This window comes from Lampetra planeri, chromosome 57 (genome assembly GCF_965212315.1).
Source record: "Lampetra planeri chromosome 57, kcLamPlan1.2.h2, whole genome shotgun sequence".
Taxonomy (NCBI): Eukaryota; Metazoa; Chordata; class Hyperoartia; order Petromyzontiformes; family Petromyzontidae; genus Lampetra; species Lampetra planeri.
In genome coordinates, this window is record NC_136163.1 from 1,650,570 (window position 1) to 1,676,167 (window position 25,598).

Genomic DNA, 25,598 nt, shown 5'->3' on the forward strand with positions numbered 1-25,598 from the left:
CTGTACCGGGGGAATTTCCGTTTGGTACAGATATAATAGGAGGCTGATCGACGCTCGGGTGTGATCAAGGGATGGCTCCCTATTGGTCAACCACGTTATGTATGCTGATGATTTGGTAATAGCTGCTCATTCAGAGTAGGAGTTGGAGACGCTGCTGCTGAGACTGGAGCGTGCCACTAAGAGGTGGGGCCTTACCATCAGCCCCACCAAAACTAAGCACCTGCCTGGGTATTTTGTACCATCGGACACTCCACCCCCACAACTCCCAATCGGTGATGGGGCAGTAGTGTAGAGAGTACCTGGGCAGTGTGCTTATGACCGGCTCCAGTTTAACAGCAAAGGTCTCACTCCGAATCAGTCGAGCGGCAATATCTTTTCATCAGTTGCGTAACGCTGTGTGGAAGCTACCTGGTCTGTCGCTCCGCACGAAGCTTCAGGTCTTCTCGGCCACAGTCATTAACTCCCTTCTCTAGTCTTGCGAAACGTGGACCCCCCTAATGGAGCATCTTCGCCGGTTGGAAACATTTAGGCTGGCCTGCCTACGATCCATCCTGGGTTTAACCAGGCTGGATTGTGTGAGGAGCTCATAATCCTTGAAAGATCTGGGCAAAGTCCCATCGGTGAGCTCCTCCGGCAGCAAGGCTGCGTTGGCTGGGTCATGTAGCCCGCATGCCCAGCCACCGCATGCCTAAACAGCTTTTGTTCGGCCGGATCGAGGGGGCTAAACGGGCGCGGCACGGGCTAGAGAAGAGATGGAGTGATGTGGTACAGGAGGACGTGGAGCTGAGTGGACTTGCCGATGACTGGTACCAGCGGTGTCAAGATCGGCCTCTGTGGAGGAGGCTCGTGAAGGACGCTACTGTGGGCAGTTGGAGGCAGTCGCCCTCCAACAACAACGGAGGGTAAAGGAGCGACGCTCACAACAACGAGCGGAGTGCCAGGTGGCTAAAGCACAGCAAGTTGGTGCAGTAGGGGGCACAGGTGGTGCATCAGCCAGTCATCTCGGTCATCTCGGTCAGTCGACCCGTGGCACCTGGGTCTGCCCCGTGACCTCCTGCCAGCGGGCGTTCGACACTTCACGTGGCCTCAAGGTGCACTTCGCCTCGCACAAGCGTTGTGGTGACATCACCGCCACTTAGTGGCGAATGGCGGTTGTTGTTGTATCTGTGTGTGTACCCTGTGTGTACACTGTGTGTATACCAGTGTGTGTACACTGTGTGTGTACACTGTGTGTGTACCTGTGTGTACCCTGTGTGTGTACCTGTGTGTGTACACTGTGTGTACACTGTGCGTGTACCTGTGTGTACACTGTGTGTACCTGTGTGTGTACCTGTGTGTGTACCTTTGCGTGTGGACTCTCCTCGCCACTATTGCTGTGCCCTTTGCTTTGCTCCTCCGTGCCGCCCTGCGCACCGTCCTGCGCACAGCAGGGACAGCAGGGACACTGCACACGGGGTGGGGGTGGTGGTGGTTAAAGTGGTGGCGGTGACGGTGGTGGCGGTGTTGATGGTGGTGGTGGTGGCGGTGTTGATGGCGGTGGTGACGGTGGTGGTGGCGGTGGTGGTGGTGGCGGTGTTGATGGTGGTGGTGGCGGTGTTGATGGCGGTGGTGACGGTGGTGGTGGTGACGGTGGTGGTGGCGGCGGTGGTGGTTATCGTGGCGGTGGTGATGACAGAGGTGGTGACGGTGGTGATGGTGGGATGGTGGTGACGGTCGCGATGGTGGTGGTTGTGGTGGTGGTGGTGATTACGGGGAGCGGTGGCACAGCGGTTAGCGCTATGCTGCGCCACGAACCCGTCGACCCGAGTTGGATTCGCGGTCACGTCCAACGTCAGTGGCATCTCAGCCTCCTGAACGTGACGCGAGGCCACAGATGCGGAGTGACGGTGCCTCATACCTCTCTGCGTGCAGCTCTTCCTGCGCCACCTCCTTCTTATCTCTGCTCCAGTCCACGCACCTGTACACCGCAACACAGACCGCACACATCACACACACCGCACACATCACCACACACACCGCAACACCCCGCAAAACATCACCACACACCGTACACCACCACACACCACACACATCGCAAACACACCGCAAAACATCACCACACACCGTACACCACCACACACCACACACATCGCAAACACACTGCAACACACATCGCTACACACCACACACACCACACACACCACACACACCGCAACACACCACACACACACCGCAACACACCACAAACACCACCACACACACCGCAACACACCGCAACAAACCACACACCACACACACACCACACACACACCACAACACACCACACACACCACCACACACACCACCACACACACCACCACACACACCACCACACACACCACCACCACACACACCGCAACACACCGCAACAAACCACACACACCACACACACCACACACACACACCGCAACACACCACACACACCACCACACACCACCACACACCGCAACACACCACCACACACACCACCACACACACCACCACACACATCACCACACATCATGCACACCACCACACACACCGCAACACACCGCAACAAACCACACACACCACCACGCACAGCACCACACACCCCACACACACCACAACACACACCGCACACCACCACACACACCACACACACTACATACACCACCACACACACCACATACACCACCACACACACCGCAACACACCACGCACACCACACACACACCACACACCACACACCACACATACCGTAACACCGGTGTTGGCCGTGAGCGGGAATCGAACTCGGGTCGCCGGGTTCGTAGCACAGTGTAGCGCTAACCGCTGCACCACCGCTCCCCCCACACAACCATCACAACAACCGCGGCAACCAACATCACCATCGGTTGCCACAATCACCAACATGAACGGTTCTTTTCTTATTGATTAACACAAAACAAATAGGCGTTATCCTTTCTGGAAAGATCACAGGAGGAATGAAGATGTTTAGCAACAGCGAGCAAACGCCTATTAAAATCAGGGCATCATAAAGTCTGCATTACGCCACACATCACGCTTGGGGGCCGTCCATAAATGAGGTCACGAGATTTTGGACGATTTTTAACCCCCCCCCCCCGTCGTCACAAAAAGTCAGACCCCCCCCCTCTCAAATATGACGTCACAAAGTTCTGTCCCTCCCCCCATAAAATATATAAAACATGCTACAAATCGCTTTAAACTAGTCTTTGTAGTGCGTATTTAATGTGGCGCTGCACTTTGATGTTGTAGGAGAAACCATGTTTTAAAAAGTATATTTAATTAAGTAGAACGTGTTGTCTATATTTATTTAAAGTTGCGCATTTTGATGTGACGTCACATTTTTCAAACCCCCCCTCCCCCCCCCCATCGTCACACATCGTCACAAATGTCTGACCCCCCCCCCCCAGGTGCGTGATGTCATTTATGGACGGTCCCATGTGGTGAAAAATGCAAACACGCACGTGCTCTGATAACTATAACGACGTGATGCATAATTATCCTTGAAGCCGAATTGCATCGCCTCGTTGCCAGTGATGTGTGTGCACCGTTGGTATGTGCGTCGAACTTATTTCGCAACCGTACGTAGCCAAGCCGTGCTCATCGGGAGGTGGTAGACCAGGGAACCACGCGAACAGTACAAGGACAATTACACATATCAAGGAATGATTAGCTTCGAGTGGAGAAGTTAATGTCTTATATGGGACCATTTTTTTTATGAGACGCTGTTAAGATGATGGGAAGAAAAAAACCTCCCACAATTTTGGCTTTAGCCTTATGGCCTCCCCACTAGGTCTACTCAGCCTCAAATCAGTGCCTGGTGCGGAGTGTAAAAAACATCGCCACTGGGGAGACAAAAGCGGCCGGGCGTGGTGTTAGCCACCCACCCCCTCGTGTGCCATGTCGGCCTTCACAGATGCTAGCAAACGGCACTTGCCCCAACAGTCTGTTGCAGGCTACGCGGGGGATCTTTCTCTTTGCGTGTTCGGGGAGCGGCCTGCGCTTGGCTGCCAACATTCAGGCCCTGTCCTTGAGCCCTGGAGTCTTGATACCACCACGGCCACCCACAGTGGCAATCAAAGTGAATCACCCGCAAACACGCACTCTTCCCCTATCCTCGCAGCAGCAGCAGCGGCTTTTGGCGAGCGATCGAACATAGAGGTTATGTCATCACGTCGCGCTCTCTCAGATGCTAGATACACTAATAGTGGTAAGTACCCGGCGTTGCCCGGGTGAAACACATCGACATAGGCGCACACACATATGGTTAAACCCAGGATGGATCGTTAGTAGGCCAGCCTAAATGTTTCTAACTGGCGAAGATGCTCCATTCGGGGGGGTGCACGCTTCACAAGTGTAGAGAAGGGAAGGAATTACCGTGGCCGAGAAGACCCGAAGCTTCGTGTGGAGCGAGAGACCAGGTAGCTTCCACACAGCGTAACGCAGCCGATGAAAAGATAATGGCGCTCGACTGATTTGGAGTGAGACCTCTGCTGTTAAACCAGAGCCGGTCATGAGCACATTGGCCAGGTATGGGAATCTCTCTAATCCCTCCACAACTGCCGCATCACCAATTGTGAGTTGTGGGGGTGGATTGTCCGATGGTACAAAATACCCAGGCAGGTGCTTAGTTTTGGTGGGGCTGATGGTAAGGCCCCACCTCTTAGTGGCAAGCTCCAGGTTCAGCAGCAGCGCCTCCAACTCCTCCTCTGAGTGAGCAGCAATCACCAGAGCATCGGCATACATAACATGGTTGAGCAATAGGGAGCCATCCCTTGACCGCACCCGGGCATCGATCAGGCTCCCATTGTATGTGTACCATATGGTAATTACTCCGGTACAGCCATTGAAGGCTAGCGATGGAACAGATGGGGATTAGTCCACCCACGGGTGTTGAAGGGAGTGAGATGGAACAGATGGAGATTAGTCCACCCACGGGTGTAGAAGGGAGTGAGATGGAACAGATGGAGATTAGTCCACCCACGGGTGTAGAAGGCAGTGCGATGGAACAGATGGAGATTAGTCCACCCACGGGTGTAGAAGGGAGGGCGATGGAACAGATGGGGATTAGTCCACCCACGGGTGTAGAAGGGAGTGAGATGGAACAGATGTGGATTAGTCCACCCACGGGTGTAGAAGGGAGAGCGATGGAACGGATGTTTGACAGAGTGACGAGTGGATTATCGTTTGAAGTAGCATAGCTGTCGGGGGTTCGAACCGTCGACGCAGCGGACGCGATGAGACCACGCTGCCAGCTTGCCTCAGGCGTAGTGAATGACAATAAATGCGTGAGTCACGAGACAGCGGGGAGACGAGGTGGGGGCCGGACGCCGCTCGCGATGCAAATTACGCGTGAGACTTTGCAACCCCCAAAATACCCCCAAAAAAACCCGGAGCTTGTTGCGAAATCTAGGCGTGAGGTCGTGGGCCGAGGAGGGGGAGGATTGGGGAGGAGGGGACGGGAGTAGGAGGGGGAAGAGGGGAGGGGATGAGGGGAGGGGAGGATGCGAGGATGGGGGAGGATGGGAGGAGGAGGGGGGGAGGAGGGGTGGAGGAGGGGGAGAGAAGGGGAGGGGGGGCAGGGGAGAGGGGGGTTATGGTGCGCAATTAACGTTCTTGCCTTTTTTTTACGATCAGCGGAAACAAGAAGATTCTCGGTTTATTCCGCACTTTGCTTTGTTCATCATTTCGTTTTTCGTTTTTTTTCCACTGCTTTGCTTTATGTGCTCCCCCCCCCCCCCCCTTTTGAAATGAAATATTTTCCGTGTTTAACCATTGTGCAACAATCAATCTGTGCTACTTTCTTCGTAGACACAAACGTCAAGACGAAGAAGCAAGCTCTGCTCCTCCTCCTCCTTACCCCTTCCCTATCTCTCTACCCTCCCCCCCCCTCTCTCTTTTTTTCTCTCAAGGTAATGGGATCGCGTCACGGAAAGAAACAATGATTCGCCGGCCTCAAACGAAGGTCAGCCTGGTCAACGCCGACCCGACAGATAATGATTGGGAGAGTGGGAAGACGGGGGGGGTGGGGGGGAGAGACTTGACTTTTAAACAACTTTTATTGCCGCCAGCAGTATCAGCATGCAGCGGGAGATAGAGGGAGAGCCAGGGAGAGAGAGGGAGAGACACGTCCCCGGAGTGCCGGTTCTGCGGTAAAGTGGAGACGGTGGCGCACCAATACGTGGAGTGCAAGAGCCTGGACTCGTTGTTCAAGGTCCTGAGAAACATCCTCCTAAGGTTCAGCCTCCACTTCGTCCCGACGGTCCTCATCTTTGGATACCCAAGGGGCGACGGACCCCAACATCTTCCGGGGCTGGTCAACGTGCTCGTCGGCTATGCCAAGCTCGCCATATACAGGGCGAGGAAGGTGGCCGTGGAGGGGAAACGTCCGGCCAGCACCCTGGGCATCTTCCGCGCTCTGGTCGGAGCCAGGGTGTGTGGGCTGGAGTTCCGCCATGCGCGGCTGACCCACGCCGTGCCGGCCTTCAAGGAGCAGTGGGCACTGGAGGAGGCCGTGTGCTCGGTGGCAGATGACGGGGAGCTCTGCATGCTGATATGAGCTACTCGTCGGAGGCAGTTGGACTGCGCGAAGGGCTATGTGCAGATGCAGCACTTGTCATAGTTTAAAAAATAAAGAGAGTGAGAGAGCGTGAGAGAGCGAGAGAGAGAGAACGACATGGAGTAGGAAGAGAGGGGGTAGAGAGAGAGGGGGGGCAGAGAGGGGGGTAGAGAGAGAGGGAAGAGGTAAGGATAGTAGAGTGAGAATTTTTTTTTGAAATCTTTAATTTCAAAAGAGGGGGGGGGGTTACATAAAGCAAAGCATAACAAAACGAAATGATCAAAGAAGCAAAGTGCCGACTACACCCAGCATCTTGTTTCCTCTGATCGTAAAAAAGAGAGGGAGAGACAGGGAGAGAGAAGGAGACTTTTTGACCTTTAAACAACTTTTATTGCCGCCAGCAGCAACAGCACTGGAGGCGATTTCGATATAAAATACACAAAGTCACCAGCAAACAAATGAAAATAAACGCTACAAATCCACGCGCTGTGGCACTAAAAGCACTGCGCACAACAAGAAAGAAAAGTCACGTGGTTGTGGTGGTCATCGCGGACGCCACGGTGACGAGCGAGCGCTTCAGAAGGTGAACACGAGGGTGCCGTCCACGCTGGTAAAGAGGGCTTTTCCGGCTCCCCAGCGTTCGAAGAAGACACGCTGCACATCACCGACATGTGTGTGATATGCGTGCTCCAGCCGGAGCCGCGCCTGAAGCAGGCCTCTGAACACTGGAAGCACAGAGCAGCCGTCAGTGTCACCTTGCAGCATATATTTTTTCGTTCTGTACACCGCCAACTTCGCCTGAGCACAGGCGAAGTTGGCGAGGTCATGGCGCTCGTTAGCCAGGTAAGGCACCACCCCATATACGAAGCTGCTGTTGTAGAAGGGTGCCCCCAGTTTCCTGAAGATGTCCCCCAAAAGCGGAACATTGGTTTGAGCTGCTGGCAGTGTAAGTACTGGTGGGGCAGATCCTCCCTGGCACCGCAGGAAATGCACAAGTCTGTTACCCCTGGCAAGAGATTCGGCCGAGCCACAACGTGCAGTGTGCCAACCTCCACTGGAGGTCACCGCAGCGTTTGGCTACGGGAGACTTGTACATTTGCTTCCACTGAGGGTCGGCCAGGTCCCAGGAACGCAGCGCCTTGACACAGCACGTGTCGAGCACTGTGTTTGGGGCACTCTTGAGGTGCACGTTCCTGCAGCCTCGGAGCTTCAGTAGCTTGCCGGAGTCGCTGTGGCCGGGGGGCTGCGCGCAGGAGAAGCACAACTCCGTGAAACAGGAGGAGGGGGGCGCCACCATCCCCCGGTGCCTCCAGCTTCAGGCGCAGCTCCTTCAATGCGCGGAGCAACGTCCCGCAGCAGCTTCTCCCCAGCTAGCGTGGAGAGGAGCCCTACAGTGTTGGCGATCTCAGCTGCGGTCTTCCACTTGGGCTGGTGGGGCCTGCACGAGTTGGAAGACTGTCCGCAGCCCTGCTGATGTGAGGCGTAGAGCCAGGGTCCTCTCTCCTCTGATTCACTGGAAGAGGCCGTTGCAGAACAAGGGCTCGTTCAGGAACTGCGCGAGGTCGTAGGGCGCGCATGTTCTGCTGCACTCGAAGCTCTGCCATGCGTCCAATAGGCTCCGGTGATAATCTGGCAGCCTCGTGTAGTCGACCAGGCTCAGGTCCATCAGGAAGAGCTCCTTTCCGTACCCCAGGCAACCCCCCTGCATTCCTCCGCAGGACGAGTGCCGGCGACTTCCAGGGTAGCTTTCCCGGCCGTACAGCAGCCGCCTGACTACCATGAGCCTGAAATTCATGACCCTGGCGGTGACGTCCACCAGAGAACGCCCGGCCTGAGCCGGTGAGTAGCCAAGCAGTCCAGTTGTTCAGAGCGACGTGTGGTTTCCCCAGGTACAGTAAACCCCCAGGTACTTGACTCCGTCGTCCCGCCAAACGACTCCTCCTGGGAGGACCACAGAGCGAACGCCGCCTCGCGACCCCAAACACAGCGGGTGCCTCGCACTTGGGCCAGTTGACCCTGGCGGAGGAGGCCCTCTCGTACACTGCAACCGCCTGGCAGAGCACGGAGGCGTCATGCTCGTCATTGAGGACGATGCATATGTCGTCTGCGTAAGCTGAGAGCTTGATGACCGCGTTCTCAGGTCCTGGGACTTTGAGGCCAGACAGATTTCGTCTCAGGTAGTGTAGCAGTGGCTCAATGGACAGGGTGTACAGCAGCCCCGAGAGGGGGCATCAGAGACAGGGAGAGAGAGGGAGAGACAGGGAGAGAGAGGGAGAAGGAGACGTAGGGACTTGGAGGCTCGGGCCAGGTGAAGACTAATCCATCATGGACCAGGTGATGACATTCGTGGAGCCAGGCAGGCAGTTCGCCAAGGATTCCATCCGGCTCGTGAAACTCTGCACAAAGCCCGACCGCAAGGAGTTTCAGAAGATCGCAATAGCAACTGCAATTGGCTTTGCCATAATGGGCTTCATCGGCTTCTTCGTGAAACTCATCCATATTCCCATCAACAACATCATTGTTGGCAGTTCAGATCAACTGGAGTTCTACTTTGAAAGAGATGCTGTCACTTCTGGAGTTAACTTGATATCGTCAACAGTGAAATGCCACAATGTTGCAAAATGTGTCCAATGTTTTACCAGCAGTTTTTGATATTCAGTTTTGTCTTGACTTATGAATAAAGCCCATGTGAGTGGAAAAAAAAGAGACAGGGAGAGAGAGGGAGAGAGATCAAATGTTTATGCGCCTCCTTCCAAAGGGTAACAGCCACCCTTTGACGAATGAAGCGCCTATGAGTTGTTTGTATTTCGATTTTAAGCTTTCGTGACTGCAGGGATTCATCTTCTTGGTTCTTTCGGTAAAGTCACGTAGAATGGAAATAATAAAATACAAAAAATAAAACATTAAAAATTTATTTTCTTATTATATTATATTTTATTATTATGTTTTATTTTTATTATTTTATTATTTCCATTCTACGTGACTTATCCGAAAGAACCAAGAAGATGAGTTGTTTGTAAGGGAGGAAGGCAGGGGGAAGGATAACAAACTAAACACAACAACAACAACAGGCAGTTGTAAAGAAAGTATTTTGTCAATCTCGATGATGATGATGTAAAAGTTGTAGGCCTCCAACGGCTCTCTAATATCGGTAAGGAAGAGAGTTCCGGACGGCCGCAGAAGTGCAGCTGAAAGCGCCACGCGATGATGTGGTGACCACCACCGTCTTTGTTTAATGGCCAGCCAAAAGTGTAGTGTAGCGTATAGTGTAGCGTATAGTATAGCGTATATTGTAGCGTATAGTGTAACGTATAGTGTAGTGTATAGTGTAGTGTATATCAAGGCCGTAGCTATGGAGTCAAAATTGGGGGGGGACCAAATCTTCCAGGGGGTCTAGGCCCCCCCCCCCCAGAAAAATATCTACATATCTAAAATATGAAAAAAATCACCAACACATGGGATGGACTTTTTTTTTTACAATGACTAATAGTGTATTGTATTACATTGCTCTGTTTTGACCTTTTTACCTTTTCTTGTTTCATTGTATGTAATGGCAGAGATTAGGGATTAATAAAGTACAACCATAATCACAATAATATAAACAGATATTGTGGCCAAGGTTGAGCAAATTGTAGTTTTTATTTACATAGCATAGCAATTATTATTTTTTTAAAATATTGTTTAGAGCAATACATTGGGGGGGACATTTTGAGCATATTTAAATTTTGGGGTGGATGTCCCCCCCAATATATATTATAATTACGGCCTTGGTGTATAGTGTAGTGTATAGTCTAAGCGTATAGTGTAGTGTATAGTCTAAGCGTATAGTGTATAGTGTAGCGTATAGTGTAAGCATATAGTGTAGTGTATAGTGTAACGTATAGTGTAAGCATATAGTGTAGTGTATAGTGTAGCATATAATTTAGTTTATAGTGTAAGCGTATAATGTAAGCGTAGAGTGTAGTGTCGAGTAGTGTAGCATATATCAGTGTATAGTGTAGTGTTGTGTATAGTGTAGCATATAGTGTAAGCGTATAGTGTAGTGTATAGTAGTGTATAGTCTAGTGTATAGTGTAGTGCATAGTGTAATATATAGTGCAGTGTATAGTGTAGTGTATAGTGTAGTGTGTAGTGCAGTGTATAGTGTAGCTTATAGTGTAGCGTATAGTGTAGTGTGTAGTGTATAATGCAGTGTATTGTGTAATATATAGCGTAGTGTATAGTGTAGTGTATTGTGTAATATATAGTGCAGTGTAGAGTGTAGTGTAATGTAGTGTATTGTGTAATATATAGTGTAGTGTATAGTGTAGTGTATTGCATAGTGTATATCTGAGAGAGCGCGACGTGTTGACGACCGCTCGCCAAAATCCGCTGCTGCTGCGAGGATGGGGAAAGAGTGCGTGTTTGCGGGTGATTCACTTTGATTGCCACTGAGGGTGGCAGTGGTGGTGTCAAGACTCCAGGGCTCAAGGACAGGGCCTGAATGTTGGCAGCCAAGCGCAGGCCGCTCCCCGAACACGCAAAGAGAAAGATCCCCCGCGTAGCCTGTAACAGACTGTTGGGGCAAGTGCTGTTTGCGAGCATCTATGAAGGCCGGCACGGCACACGAGGGGGTGGGTGGCCAGCACCACGCACGGCCGCCTTTTTCTCCCTGGTGGCGATGTTTTTTACACTCCGCACCAGGCATTGATTTGATGCTGAGTCGACCTAGGGGGAGGCCCATTACCGTTTCAAATAATCGTCACCGGTGTTGGCCGTGAGCGGGATTGCCGGGTTCATAGAGCAGAGTGCTAACCACTACACTACCAATCCTCACACACACACACATACACACATAAACACAACACGTACACACAACACACACCCCTGACACACACACCACACACAACCGGGCGAGGGAGGTCTTGCATGAGCCACTTTTCTGCAACAAAAATTTGGTCGCACACATTCTTTGAATAGACCGTGGCGGTATCGTTATCATGGTTTACATCACTACCATCATCGTCGTCGTCGTTTCGGCGAAGAGGCACAGGTGAAGTGAAGTGAAACCAGAGGTCGCAAACGGGTTTTGATTCCTTACCCGTACCCGTACCCGGCCGGGTACGGGTATCGGGTACCTGATTGCGACCTCTGGGATGAAGCCATGGTGCAGGCGCGGGTGGGTTGATTCTAGGAACTTGAATTGTCAGAAGAGACAAGACGTTGGGAAATGAGTGACAAACGGTTACTCACCAGTGACTCCCGGCCTACCCGTACCCGGCCGCACCAGGGTCGCAAATGGGTACCCGTTCTCGTACCCGGCTGGGTACGGGTAGCCGAGTATCGGGTAGGGTACGGGTATCGGGTACCCAGTTGCGATCTCTGAGTGAAACCCGATACTTTTGGCTTCAACCAGCGACCCAATCGTTTGGGTCAAGCCTGCCAGCCGGAAACACGCGGCCCCTACACATGACCGAGCTCCAGCCGATGTTGATCCCCCCCCCCCCCCCCGAGAGATGTTAACTACCTCGCCTAGTATGCAGGAGGCCGTGAGTTCGATTCCGACCTTGACGCCTGCTGCTGTATATTTGGAGTTTGCGTGTCTCTCTCATCATAATCACGGTGGCTAGGAGATGTTAACTACCTCGCCTGGTATACAAGAGGTCGTGGGTTCGATCCCGACCCTGACGCCTGCTGCTGTATATTTGGAGTTTGCGTGTCTCTCTCTATAATCATCATCACGGTGGCTAGGAGATGTTAACTACCTCGCCTGGTATGCAGGAGGCCGTGAGTTTGATTCCGTCCTTGACGCCTGCTGCTGTATATTTGGAGTTTGTGTATCTATCGCTCTCTTATCATCATCACGGTGGCTCGGAGATGTTAACTACCTCGCCTGGTACGCAGGAGGTCGTGGGTTCGATCCCGACCCTGACGCCTGCTGCTGTATATTTGGAGTTTGCGTGTCTCTCTCTATAATCATCATCACGGTGGCTAGGAGATGTTAACTACCTCGCCTGGTACGCAGGAGGTCGTGGGTTCGATCCCGACCCTGACGCCTGCTGCTGTATATTTGGAGTTTGCGTGTCTCTCTCTATAATCATCATCACGGTGGCTAGGAGATGTTAACTACCTCGCTTGGTACGCAGGAGGTCGTCGCTTCGATCTCGAGCCTGAGTATTTGGCTGCTAGAAATTCCAACGTGATAAGCTCACTTCGTTGAAGACATCATTTGTGGTGGCCAGGTCGCTTCTGAAAAACAAAGAGCTACACTGCAGCTCAGTGGGGTCCTTACCTGGTAAAATAAAATGAAAACTATACTCTTTGTTTTTTTCGGTAAAGTGACGTAGGTATAAAATAAATTAAATGACGACGTTTTGGGCGCAACACAAGCGTCCGTCATCAGGTGGGACGACGAAACGTCGTGTTTTAATTCATTTTATTCTATACCTACGTGACTTTACCGAAAGAACCAAAGAGTATGGATCCCTGCGGTCACGAAAACTTAAAATTTAGATTAAAAAAACTGGTTTTAGTTTTTGCTAGATCTCCCGAGATCCGAGTTCCGAGATCCGACGAGACTTGTGCACGAATGTTGAACTTCTTAGCATCAACATCACGCGGTTAGAGTATTTGGGCTCTCCATACATTTCCTCAAGGCCGTAATTATAATATATATTGGGGGGGGGGGACACATCTTCCCCCCCCCCCAATATTCAAATATGCTCAAAATGTCCCACCCCAAATATATTGCTATTAAAATAATAATTGCTATGCTATGTAAATAAAAAATAACAATTTGCTTAACCTTGGCCACAATATCTGGACTTGTCTTCATGTGAATCAACGCATAGATTTCTGTTTATATGATTGTGACTATGGTTGTACTTTATTAATTCCTAATCTCTGCCATTACATACGATGAAACAAGAAATGGTAAAAAAGTAAAAACAGAGAAAAGCAATACAATACACTATTAGACATCATTGTAAAAAAAAAGTCCATCCCATGTGTTATTTAATTTTTTAATATTTTAGGCAGGAAATTAGTTATAAAATTTAGATATTTTTCTGGGTTGGGACCCCCAGACACCCTGGAAGATTTGATCCCCCCCAATGTTGACTCCATGGCTACGGCCTTGCATTTCCTGAACAGCCCTGTTGCGGGAAAGTGTTGTTAGCGAGCAGCACCTACGGGGGCTGACACAGCACCACACTGGGTGGGCGGGCAGTGTTTCCAAGCCACCACTCCCAGCCGCCTTTGTCTCCCCAGTGCGCCTGCTGTTTACACCTCCCTCACCCCCACCGTGTACTCATTTAAAGCTGAATCGACCTAAAGGTGGTGGTCAGTAGGGGGGGGGTTGAGATGATGGTGGCCGTGAGCGGAGAGGTATCGTAGCGCGCTAATCGTTGCGCCACCGCTCCCCAGAAAAAGACACACCTGTCTTGACAGAGGGTTAAGAAGAGTTTGCTTTTTTTGTTAGGGGAACAATGACCAAGAGACGTCACGGTACCCCATCGGTCCACCTTCAGCACGCAATGGCTTAATGCTCCCTACTGTGTTTGCAGATCGAGGGCGGCCACTCCCCACACACACACCAACACACCCCATATACACACACACCATATATATACACACACACCATACATCCCACACACACACCAACACACCCAATACACACACACACACCATACACACACACCATACACACACACACACCATACACACACCATACACACCATATATATATAAACACACACATCCCACACAGGCACCCCAACATATCCCACACACACCCCACACATCAACAACCAACAACCGCCATTAGCCACTAAGTGGTGGTGATGTCACCACAACGTTTGTGCTAGGCTATGTGCACGTTGAGGCCACGTGAAGTATCGAACGCCCGCTGGCAGGAGGTCACGGAGCAGACCCAGATGCCACAGGTCGACTGACTGAGATGACTGGCTGATGCACCACCTGTGCCCCCGACTGTGCCAATTTGCTGTGCTTTAGACACCCGGCGCTCAGCTCGTCGTTGTGAGCGTCGCTTCTCCCCCCTCCGTTGTTATTGGAGGGTGACTGCCTCCAACTGCCCAGTAGCATCATTCACGAGCCTCCTCCACAGAGGCCGATCTTGATACCGCTGGTACCAGTCATCGGCACGTCCACTCAGCTCCACATCCTCCTGTACCACATCACTTCATCTCTTCTCAAGCCCGTGCCGCACCCGTTTAGCCCCCTCGATCCGGTCAAACAAAAGCTGTTTAGGCATGCGGTGGCTGGGCATGTGGGCTACATGACCCAGGCAATGCAGCCTTGCCTGCGGGAGGAGCTCACCGATGGGACTTTGCCCAGATCTTTCAAGGATGTGTGAGCTCCTCACACAATTCAGTCTGGTTAAACCCAGGATGGATCGTAGGCAGGCAAGCCTAAATGTTTCTAACCAGCGAAGATGCTCCATTAAGGAGGTCCACGTTTCACAAGCGTAGAGAAGGGAGGGAATGACTGTGGCCGAGAAGACCTAAAGCTTCGTGCGGAGCGACAGACCAGGCAGCTTCCACACAGCGTTACGCAACCGATGAAAAGATATTGCCGCTCGACTGATTCGGAGTGAGACCTCTGCTGCCAAACCGGAGCCGGTCAAGAGCACACTGCCCAGGTATGGGAAACTCTCCACTCTCTCCACAACTGCCCCATCACCGATTGGGAGTTGTGGGGGTGGAGTGTCCGATGGTACAAAATACCCAGGCAGGTGCTTAGTTTTGGTGGAGCTGATGGTAAGGCCCCACCTCTTAGTGGCACACTCCAGTTTCAGCAGAAGCGTCTCTAACTCCTCCTCTGAATGAGCAGCAATTACCAAATCATCAGCATACATAACGTGGTTGACCAATAGAGAGCCATCTCTTGACCGCACCCGGGCATCGATCAGCCTCTCATTATATCTGTACCAAATGGAAATTCCCCCAGTACAGCTATTGAAGGCTTCACAAACTACGTGGTTAAAATATATGTTAAATAATGTGGGAGCCAGAGGACATCCCTGTCGCACCCCAAGGTGTACAGGGCTCCCGGCCACGTAGTTTTACCCGGGCCCGCTCACCATCATGAAGGTCCTTAATGATCGTGAGCAGAGGGTCAGGGACTCCGAAAGCACGAAAACAACCCAGAGCCCAGACCTACTGATGGTATCATAGGCCTTGACCAGGCCGATAAAGCAGAGATGTAGGTCTTGTTGGAATTCCCTACACCTTTGCTGTAACAGAGGGACATAAAATATGGCATCTGTGCAAGACCGCCCTTTCCTGAAACCGCATTGGGGCTCCGCAAGCCTCTCCTCAGCGTGCCTAGCAAGGCGATGTTGAATTATCCTTGCCAGGACCTTTCCCGGCACACTGAGGAGTGAGATGCCTCTGTAGTTGTTACAGTCTGTGTGGTCCCCCTTCTTAAAGAGGGGGACCACCAGGGCATCCTTCTAATCCTGCGGAACCCGTCCAGTGGTTCAGACTGTTGTTATGATGTCATGTAGGGCAGTCTGTGCACAAACGCCACCCTTCCTCAGCATTTCGCTTGGGAGATCATCTCTGTCCGGTGCCTTTCCTGGTATCAGACTCTGGATCGCCTTCAGTACTTTCACAACAGATTGCATCTCAGCCAACCACTCACAGCGGGTAACTTCTTCTTCCAATATTTGAGGCACCGCAGCCTCGGCAGGGTCATCCCCACTTTGTGCCACGTTTTCCAGGCTGAGGGATTTTTCCTCCCCTAGGACCTCACAGACATGCTCAGCAAATCTGCCAACCTGTTCCTGGGGGTCGCTTTCGCGACCAATATTATCGAATAATCGAGTATTTTTTTTGGGGGGGATTTTTATTGCGTAAATGTACGCGTGTCGTTAAACCCGCCACCACCCGACACATACAATTATCTAGGTTGTTTCACGTAAACTAAACGTGCCCATTTGTTACCGGTACAGCACTAACCCAGTTGTGTGTTAGAGGGTAAAACCCCAGTAATTACAACCAGCATCATCAGGCGACAGCGAACTTTTAGCACAGGGCTACTACTGATTTAAAGCTTTCGTGACTGCGGGGATTCATATTCTTGGTTCTTTCGGTAAAGTCACGTAGAAGGGAAATAATAAAATACAAATATAAAACAATAAAAATTCTCACGTTTCGACTGCAACACAAGCAATCATCATCAGGTGTGAAATCCACAGCAAGAATAGGGCTACTACTGTTAGCACATAACTACGATTGTTTAACACGTAGGATTTCGCAACCAATATAATCAATAATAGAGTTTTTTTTTTGGTTAGATCGCATAAATATATAAATGTGTCATTAAAACCCGCCACCACCCGACACAGCCAACTAGCAAGGGTTGTCACGTAAACAGAATGTGGCGATTCGTCACTAGTACAGCACTAGTGTATAGTTTATAGTGTAGTATATAGTAGTGTATAGTGTAGTGTATAGTAGTGTAATGTATAGTAGTATAGTATATAGTGTAGTATACTAGTACAGCATCACCGGTGTGTTAGAGAGCCAAGCCACAAGATTCACAATCTGAGTACGACGTTTTGCCAGTAATTACAATTAGCTTCATCAGGCGACAGCCAATAGACTTGCATATGGTTAATGTAAGTCTATTGGCAATGTAAGTCTATGGGAAATGTAAGTTCAAGTTCATTTATTTGGTATAGCCCTGTGAGCCATTCGGCTCTTGAATCGGGTGCAACCGCAACAAACAAAAAACAAAAACATGAACAAGAAAACATCTTAAAGTGAATATGTGACTAAGTGCAAACAGAAAATCCAAGAAAAGACAGCAAAATATTGCAGAAAAAACACCGTACACCAACGCTGTGTGCAAAAATCCCATTGGGATACCAGTCAAACAACAACAACAACAACCACAAGACAACTTAGATTAAGGCCATCAGTCTTACTCCTATGGGCAATGCAAGTATATGGGCAATGTGAGTCTATGGACAATGCAAGTGTATTGGCAATGTAAGTCCGTGTGCAATATTAGTATATTGGCAATTTTATTATATGGGCAATATTAGTATATTGGCAATATTAGTATATGGGCAATATTAGTCTATGGGCAATATTAGTATATTGGCAATATTAGTATATGGGCAATATTATTATATTGGCAATATTAGTATATTGCCAATATTAGTATATGGCCAATATTAGTATATTGGCAATATTAGTATATGGGCAATATTAGTATTTTGGCAATATTAGTATATGGGCAATATTAGTATATGGGCAATGTTAGTATATTGGCAATATTAGTATATGGGCAATGTTAGTCTGTGGGCAATGTGAGTCTATAGACAATGTAAGTCTATGGGTAATGTTAGTCTATGGGCAATGTTAGTCTATGGGTAATGTAAGTTATGGGCAATGTTAGTCTATGGGAAATGTTAGTCTATGGGCAATGTAAGTCTATGGCTATGTAAGCCTTCGGACGGTGTTATAAACCCGCTGTGGTCTGGGCTCCTTCAACGGAGAAGGAACAGGACCTCCACCTCTCTCTCTCCACAATTGGCCCGTGAACAACGGAGTTTAGTTTATAACTCGGGTGCCGTGGGAGTTTTATAGATACATTCAGTATTATTGCTACTACGAACAAATGTTGGTTTTACACGATGCAGCAGTGAAACCAGGAGCGTTGTGTCAACATCCATAACCGGTTTATCTGCAATTTCGAGATTCCGAGAGGCAGCGCAACCACCCCCCACCTCATTGCCTCGCTCACTCGCTCCGGTCTCTCCATTCATTCGCTGCTTCATTCCCCCTCCTGCCGCTTCGAACGCCTGTGTAATCAGCCGGTCGATTGAATGCGCACCACTTCGTTCCCGTAACCGGCTCCTTCGCGCCCTCATCATTCAATAATTCGCTCGCTCACGATAGCTCGTTCACTCATTCATTCGCACGCTCACTCATCCATTGACTCATTCATCCATTGGCTCACTCATCCATTGGCTTACTCATCCATTGGCTTACTCATACATTGGCTCACTCATCCATTGGCTCACTCATCCATTGGCTCACTCATCCATTGGCTCACGCATCCATTGGCTCACTCATCCATTGACTCACTCATCCATTGACTCACTCATCCATTGGCTCACTCATCCATTGACTCACTCATCCATTGGCTCACTCATCCATTGACTCACTCATCCATTGACTCACTCATCCATTGACTGACTCATCCATTGACTGACTCATCCATTGACTCACTCATCCATTGACTGACTCACTCATCCATCACGCTCACTATAGCTCACTTGTTCTCGACTTCATTCACACGCTCACTCACCCATTGACTCGCTCACCACGTTACTCATTCGCAAATTAATTCACTCATTGCACCACAGATTCATAGACACCCACAGACTCGCGCAAATGCCCCGTAGCCTCGCAGACAGTCTTAGACTCCGTGCGCCCTTTGGCGTCATCTGGTCCAACACCATGTGAGACTAGGCTTTAAGGAAAGCTGTCTCGGGTGTGGACCAATCAACTTCAAGGACAGTGCATACATTATCAGAGTTATGTTTTTTGTTTGCATTATGACTGCAGGTATTGTGGTCTATGCAAACATGACTCCTTGTAAAAAAAGATGTCAGTTTTGTTGCCAGATAAAAGGGTATAATAACAATTTAACACGTAGGCTTTCGCGACCAATATTATTCATAATCAACGTTTTTGGGTTTAGATCGCGTTATTTATAAATGTGTCGTAACCCTCCTCCACCCGACACGGCCAATCAGTAAAAAAGTGTCACGTTGACAAAATACAAATTAGTTCACTGCTTTAGCCCACCGGTGTGTTGAAGCGCGAGACCACAACATTTACAATTTGAGTACGACGTTTCGCTGGTAATTGCGGTTTTTAAATTTTATTCAGTATCTCGGCGGTGACAACAAACCGAAAAACAAACCGAATCCCGAGGGGGCGCCCCCTCACTCGCGCCCTAAAGGTCCCGCTCAGTCACCGACCCCTCCTCTGGGCCAGGATCACCCGTGCCACAGCACCGGAGGGGAAGCCTCCCCTTCCAGCCACGCACACCTTCACCCCCCGGATGCCGGCGAGGACCTCCCACCCCCCCCCCCGCCCTAGCCCACCCTGGGCAGCGGCCACTTCCATCGTTCCCCTTGCGGCCTCGCGCCCCATTTTCCCTTGGTCCATCTCTACCACCCTTTCCAACAGTCTCCTCGCAGCATAGCATGTCTCCAACGGGGACGTCAGGGACCCCTCCAGCCCCTTCTTTCGCGCTTTCCACAGCGCCTCTTTCGTCGCTCCTATTACAGCCCACACCCGGTCCCTGTCCTCCCTCCCCACCCCCCGCAGCTCTCCCCACATGACGTCCCGTGCCGTCACCCTTGATAGAGCGAAACGGGCCAGCAACGGCTTACTCCTCCTCCAGACTTCCTGGGCGAAAGGGCACGCCACCATCACATGCGCCGCAGTTTCATCCACGTTGCAGCCCCTCGGGCACTTGGGGGTATGCGCCATTTGGCGGCTGTACAAGAAACCCCGCGTCTCCAACCTGTCTCGGACAGCCAGCCATGACAGGTCCCGCTGCTCCTTCGTGAGCACTGCCGACGCCACATTCCTCCAAATCTTCCCGTGCGTCTCCCTCCTCGCACCGGCCACCTTGTCACAGGCCTCCTCCTTCTCCGCCGCAGCCCGCACCTCCCTGGGGGCCCACCGACCCCCCCACCGGCTCAGGCCGTGCTGCCCGACGTAGCTCCCCACCACGTCGCTAACCCAGCCCCCCGGCCAGTCCAAAGGGGTGCTCCTTCCTGCCTCAGTCATCCCGAGCCCCCGCAACCGCCACGTCAGTCGGTACCTCATATACCACGCTGCCTTGCCCCGCGGCTCCGCAGAGAAGAACAGCCGCAGCGCATTGCAGACAAAGGTTGATTGCAGGGTATACCCCACATTTGGGGCACCCCTCCCCCCATTCTGGACCTGCAGACACACCACGGCCCTCCTTACCCTCTCCATCCCTCCCCCCCAGATAAACCTGAATATCGCCGTGGTCAAGGCCTTAGCCTCCCTCCCACCTGGCGGGAACACCTGCGCCAAGTAGTTTAGGGGTGGTAATATTTCTGTTTTAACCACCATAATTCTACCGGCCATCGTGAGCCGCCTCCCAGCCCACTTACCTAGGCAGCCCTTTGCCTTCCTCACCCCCTTCTCCCAGTTACCTTCCCCCATCCTATCCCCACAGAAAAACACCCCCAGTATCTTTATCCCCTCTGTTTGTAGACTCAGCTCCGGCGGCCGACCCTCGAAAAGCCTCGGGTCTCCAAAAACCATGAGCTGACTTTTCCCCACACTGACCTTCAATCCGGAGGCCGCGCAGAACCTCCCCATCCCCTCCATTGCCCTCCATACCGATGCCACGTCCCTGCATAGCACGGCCACGTCGTCCATGTACAGGGTCACCTTTCCCTGCTCCTTGCTCCCCGGTATTACCAGCCCCCCAATCCTCTGGTCATTCCTTATCATCTGCGCCAGCGGCTCCATGCACATGACAAACAGCACTGGGGACATCGGGCATCCCTGCCGCACCCCCGATCCCACTGGGATGATCCCGGAGCATTCCCCATTTATCAGGAGCCTGGCCCTGAGCCCCCCCATAGAGTCGCTTCACCCACTCCACCAGGGGCCCGCACACCCCCATCCTCTCCATCACCGCCAGCATGAATTCATGAGAGAGGCGGTCGAAGGCCTTGTCCAGGTCCAGACTTAGGATCCCCAACGGACACCCCCTCTCTCTCTCGCCTTCAATCGCCTCCCTCAAGACCACCAAAGTGTCCGCGATCCTCCTCCCCGGGACCGCACACGTCTGGTCCGGCCCCACCACCTCACCCACCACCTTCCCCAGTCGCCCTGCCACCACCCTTGCCACGATCTTATAGTCCGCGTTCAGGAGGGTTATTGGCCTCCAACTTCCCAGGTCCCTACGCTCCCCCTTCCCTTTATAAATCAGTGTCACCAGGCCCTCCTGCATGTCGTCCGGTACCTGCCCCTCCTCCAACGTTTCCCTACAAATTTGCACAACATCCTCCTTCAGGAGTTCCCAGAATTTTATGTAAAAGTCCGCCGGGATCCCGTCCGGGCCTGGGGTCCTGTTCTTGTTCAGCCCCTTCACCGCCCCTTCCACTTCCTCCCATTGAATCCTCTCCCCTAGCGCCTCCGGGTTCTCAACCCTCTTCGCCAATGCTCCCAGCAGCTCCTCCCGCCGCCCCCCATCTATCCCTTTCCCTTTATACAACTCCCCATAAAAGTCCTCCGCTACACTAATCATCCCTTCCGTCGTCACCTGTCTACCCCTAGTAGGACTAACCAGCTCCCTCATTTCATTGTCTCCCTCCCTACCCGCCTTAAGGAAAAAACGTGTACACTGCTCCCTATCCTCTGTTGCCCTGACCCTCGCCCTATACACTAATTGCCTAGCCCTCTTTTCCAGGACTGAGGCTACCCTCCCCTTCATCTCCGCTATCCTTTCTCCCACCGGGAACCCTAGCCCTAGCAGCCCATACAGCCTTTCTAACCTAGCGTTCCATTGTCTCAAATCCCTACCCACCCCCTTTCTTCTACTGTAACACTGGAAGAACGTTCTGATCCTACACTTTACATGCCCCCACCACTCCACCCTCGTGGGGAAGCACACCTGCAGCGTCCTCCAGCTGGCATACGCTCGCTTGAAATCCTCCACCAACTCCTGCTCCGCCAGCAAGCCCACATTCATCTTCCACACGCCCTTCCCCCTCTTCACCCCCCCCGGGATCACAAGCTCCGCCACCACCATTCTGTGATCCGAGAGGGGAAAAGGTTCCACCCCCGCGCTGCCCACGTTTACCTTGTCGGAAACGAAGATAAAGTCAATGCGTGATTGTGCTCCCCCACTCTTGTCCGCCCACGTGAACTCTGGCCGCGTGCCGTGCATCCTCCTGAACGTATCCACCATCCCAAAGGTCCCCATCAGCTCCCTCAGTTCCCTGGAAGAGGAATCTAACTTCCTCCTCCCCTTCACCGACACCAGGTCCGCCAGGCCTAACGGGCAGTTAAAATCGCCCCCCACGATGACCTGCCTCCTGGTGGCCAGTAGGCCCGCCAGGCTCTCCCACACCTCCTTCCTTTCCATGCACCGTACCGGGGCGTACACGTTTATCAACCGAAGCTGCACGCCCTGGTAAGTAGCGTCTAGACAGAGAAGCCGACCCGGTATTATTTCCTGGGTCCCTTCTACACTCATTCCCCGTCTTCCTATAAGGGTGACCACACCTGTGCACCTGCTCTCGTTGCTGCCAGACCAAAAGTACTGTCCCTTCCATCCGTCCAGCAGAGCCTCCGACCCTAGGGTGTAGGGGAGGTGACATTCCTGGAGGAAGATTACATCGCTTCTGGTGAGCTGCAGCCACTGCATGATTGCCCCCCTCCTTCCCTTCCCCTTCATCCCTCTCACATTGACCGATGCTGCGGATATGTCCATGCCGGGGCGTGATTTATCCCGTGTCGGACTCCGGCGCGCGCTCCCTCCTCCTGCCTTTGCCCGCCTTCCCCTTAACCGTTTTCCTCCTCTTTGATTTACGGGGCTTTCCCCGGATCAAACGTTCCCCCCCCTTCCCCCCACCTCCACCCCGACTCTCCCGAGTCCGGCGTGGATCCTGAAGGGCTCGTGTCTTCCTGGGGACTAGCTCCTATCAGGACTCTGTCCCGCTTCCTTTTCCTCCCCCCCCACTTCCTCCCATGCTTCATCCGCCCCTTCCTCCAACCGCTGCCCCACCTCGCCCTCCTCTCCTGTCACCCTCCGACCAGTTCCCCAGCGGCGTTCCCGAGTCCTCCATGCCGTCTCCCCTTCCCTCCTCCGCCCCCTCCAGTGGTGGTGGTGCTCCCTCCTCCGCCGATCCCCCCTCCCTCACCCTCCTCGGGGGGCCGCGGTTCCTCCACCTCCCCTTTCCCTTCCCCCTTCCCGCTCCCGGTTCGCTTCCCGTCCGGCAGCCTCCGTCGCCTCCTCCACCTGGCCACTCCGCCATGCCCGCGCCCTGTTAGCGTAGGATTCTGGCAGGTCCTGTACAAATGCCCTCTGCTGCCGCACAGGTTGCAAAGGGCTGGCTCCCCGCACTCCTCCACCGTGTGGTCCAGCGCCCTGCACCTGTAGCAAACGCGTGCCACGCATGCTGCTGCCAGGTGCCCCCCTCCCCCCACCACCTCCTGCACAGCTTGGGCTGTCCCGCGTACACCACATAGCCCCTGTTTCCGCCGATGTTCAGAGCACTCGGGACATGCTTCAGTGCCCCCCCCCTCCGTCTTCAGAAGCACCCTCCACTGCCTGGCCCCCGTCCATATCCCCGCCGCATCCAGCACCCTCTTGCAGCCCGACAGGACCACACAGTGCTGCCGCAGCCACACCTCCACGTCCTGATCATGCAACGCTTCATTATAAAGGAACACGGTCACGACCTTCGTCTCCAGGTCCGATAGCAACCGCGTCCTCATAGACGCCAGCGGCTTCTCCCCCGCCTTCTCCTCGAAACGGGCAAGGAATTTTTGCAGCAGGATGTTGGTGGTGAAGCTCACGTCGAATGCCCTCCCCCCCGGCAGGGCAATCAGGCAGTACAAGTCCTCCACCTCCACCTGCAGCATTCCCAGCACAACCGACCTCACGAAGGTTGTCCTGTCCAGGGTGACCCCCTCTTCCACATCTTCCTTAAACTCGACCCGCACGCAGTTGTGCCTCTTGGCCTGCAACGGGGTCAGGCCCGCCCCAGCTCCACCGCGCCACCTCCCCGCTCCCCCGCCGGGCCTCCCCGCACCCACCGGGCCAACCCCCGCCGTCTTCTCTCTCCACTGCCCCCCCTCCCGGCCCCTGGGCTGCGGGCGCCTCTCCTGCCCCTTCCTCCCCCTTCCGATCGGGGGTACTCCCACCCCCTCCTCCCGGCGCTCCCCCTCGTTCTCCTCCCCCGCTCCTCCCTCCCCGCGCTCCCCAACCCCTCCACCCCCCCCCACTCTCTTCCCTTGTTGCGCCTCACCCGACATCACCCTCGCACCAGACGGGCCCGCCCCGCTCCTACGGTCTCTCGCAGCGCCCCGGGTGTCTTCCTCAGGCTGCGCCGTGCGCCGCGACTCCGTCTCCATCTCCATGTGCTCGCTGCAGCTGGGTCACTCCTCCCACAGCGCCCGCGGCTCCCCCACCCTCCGGCAGCAAGGCCACCCCAGACCACCCGGTCTGGGGCCCTCGCACACCCCGGGGTGGCTGGAAAACCCACGGGACACCGACGAGCCGCAGCAGTGTATCAGGGAGAACGGTTCAGGAACGCGTTCCGCTGGTATTTGCGTTCAGCGTCATCGGGCAATTCGCCAGAATGGTGAGGCTCTGCTGTCTCTCCCGTTCTTATATAGAGCAGCAGCAGGGTGACGTCATTATTAACTCATTAACTCATCAGGTGCAAAGATTTGAGGGGGGAGTTATTGTAATTATATACTAGATTAGTAATCAGGCTATTGTTACGATGCGAGTTGTAGATTAGTAATCATTTGGAATGTGTTTTATTGTGATTATGCTACATTAGTAATCAGTTAGTGTTTGTTTCCCTTATAAGGAATCGTAATGTATCTTATTTAATAATACGCTTCCAGGCCGCACTAAGCCTGTAGCTGTCTGAGCGGTTAAAGTTATTTCTGTTTCTCTCAATTTCAATCGATTCTCTAATTAGTCTTTGCCAGTAGGAAACTAGTTACTAGTTACTCAGACAGCTACAGGCTTAGTGCGGCCTGGAAGCGTATTATCAGTAGTAAACTAGTTACTTCTGGCAAAGACTAATTAGAGAATCGATTGAAATTGATAGAAACAGAAATAACTTTAACCGCTCAGACAGCTACAGGCTTAGTGCGGCCTGGAAGAGTATTATTAAATAAGATACATTACAATTCCTTATAAGGGAAACACACACTAACTGATTACTAATGTAGCATAATCACAATAAAACACATTCCAAATGATTACTAATCTACAAATC

General features: G+C 52.5%; 2 protein-coding genes across 2 annotated transcripts in view; one reads left to right on the plus strand and one right to left on the minus strand.

Annotated features, from left to right (window-relative positions):
• LOC144735751 (alpha-2,8-sialyltransferase 8E-like) overlaps positions 1-25,598 on the minus strand; it is a 53,590-nt gene that overhangs the window by 19,320 nt on the left and 8,672 nt on the right. The window contains exons 2-3 of the mRNA XM_078618252.1: positions 1,898-1,957; positions 1,343-1,444 (exon numbers count right to left, since the gene is read on the minus strand). Coding sequence (XP_078474378.1) covers positions 1,343-1,444; positions 1,898-1,957 — 162 coding nt within the window. The remainder of the gene's footprint in view (positions 1-1,342; positions 1,445-1,897; positions 1,958-25,598) is intronic.
• On the plus strand, positions 8,860-9,266 carry LOC144735769 (protein transport protein Sec61 subunit gamma-like). The gene has a single exon (XM_078618277.1). The coding sequence runs from the start codon at positions 8,888-8,890 to the stop codon at positions 9,212-9,214; it is 327 nt and encodes a 108-aa protein (XP_078474403.1). The 5' UTR covers positions 8,860-8,887; the 3' UTR covers positions 9,215-9,266.

Bases quoted from the DNA above. Each gene is read 5' to 3' on its own strand.
- LOC144735769 (XM_078618277.1), top strand. From the start codon at position 8,888: ATGGACCAGGTGATGACATTCGTGGAGCCAGGCAGGCAGTTCGCCAAG.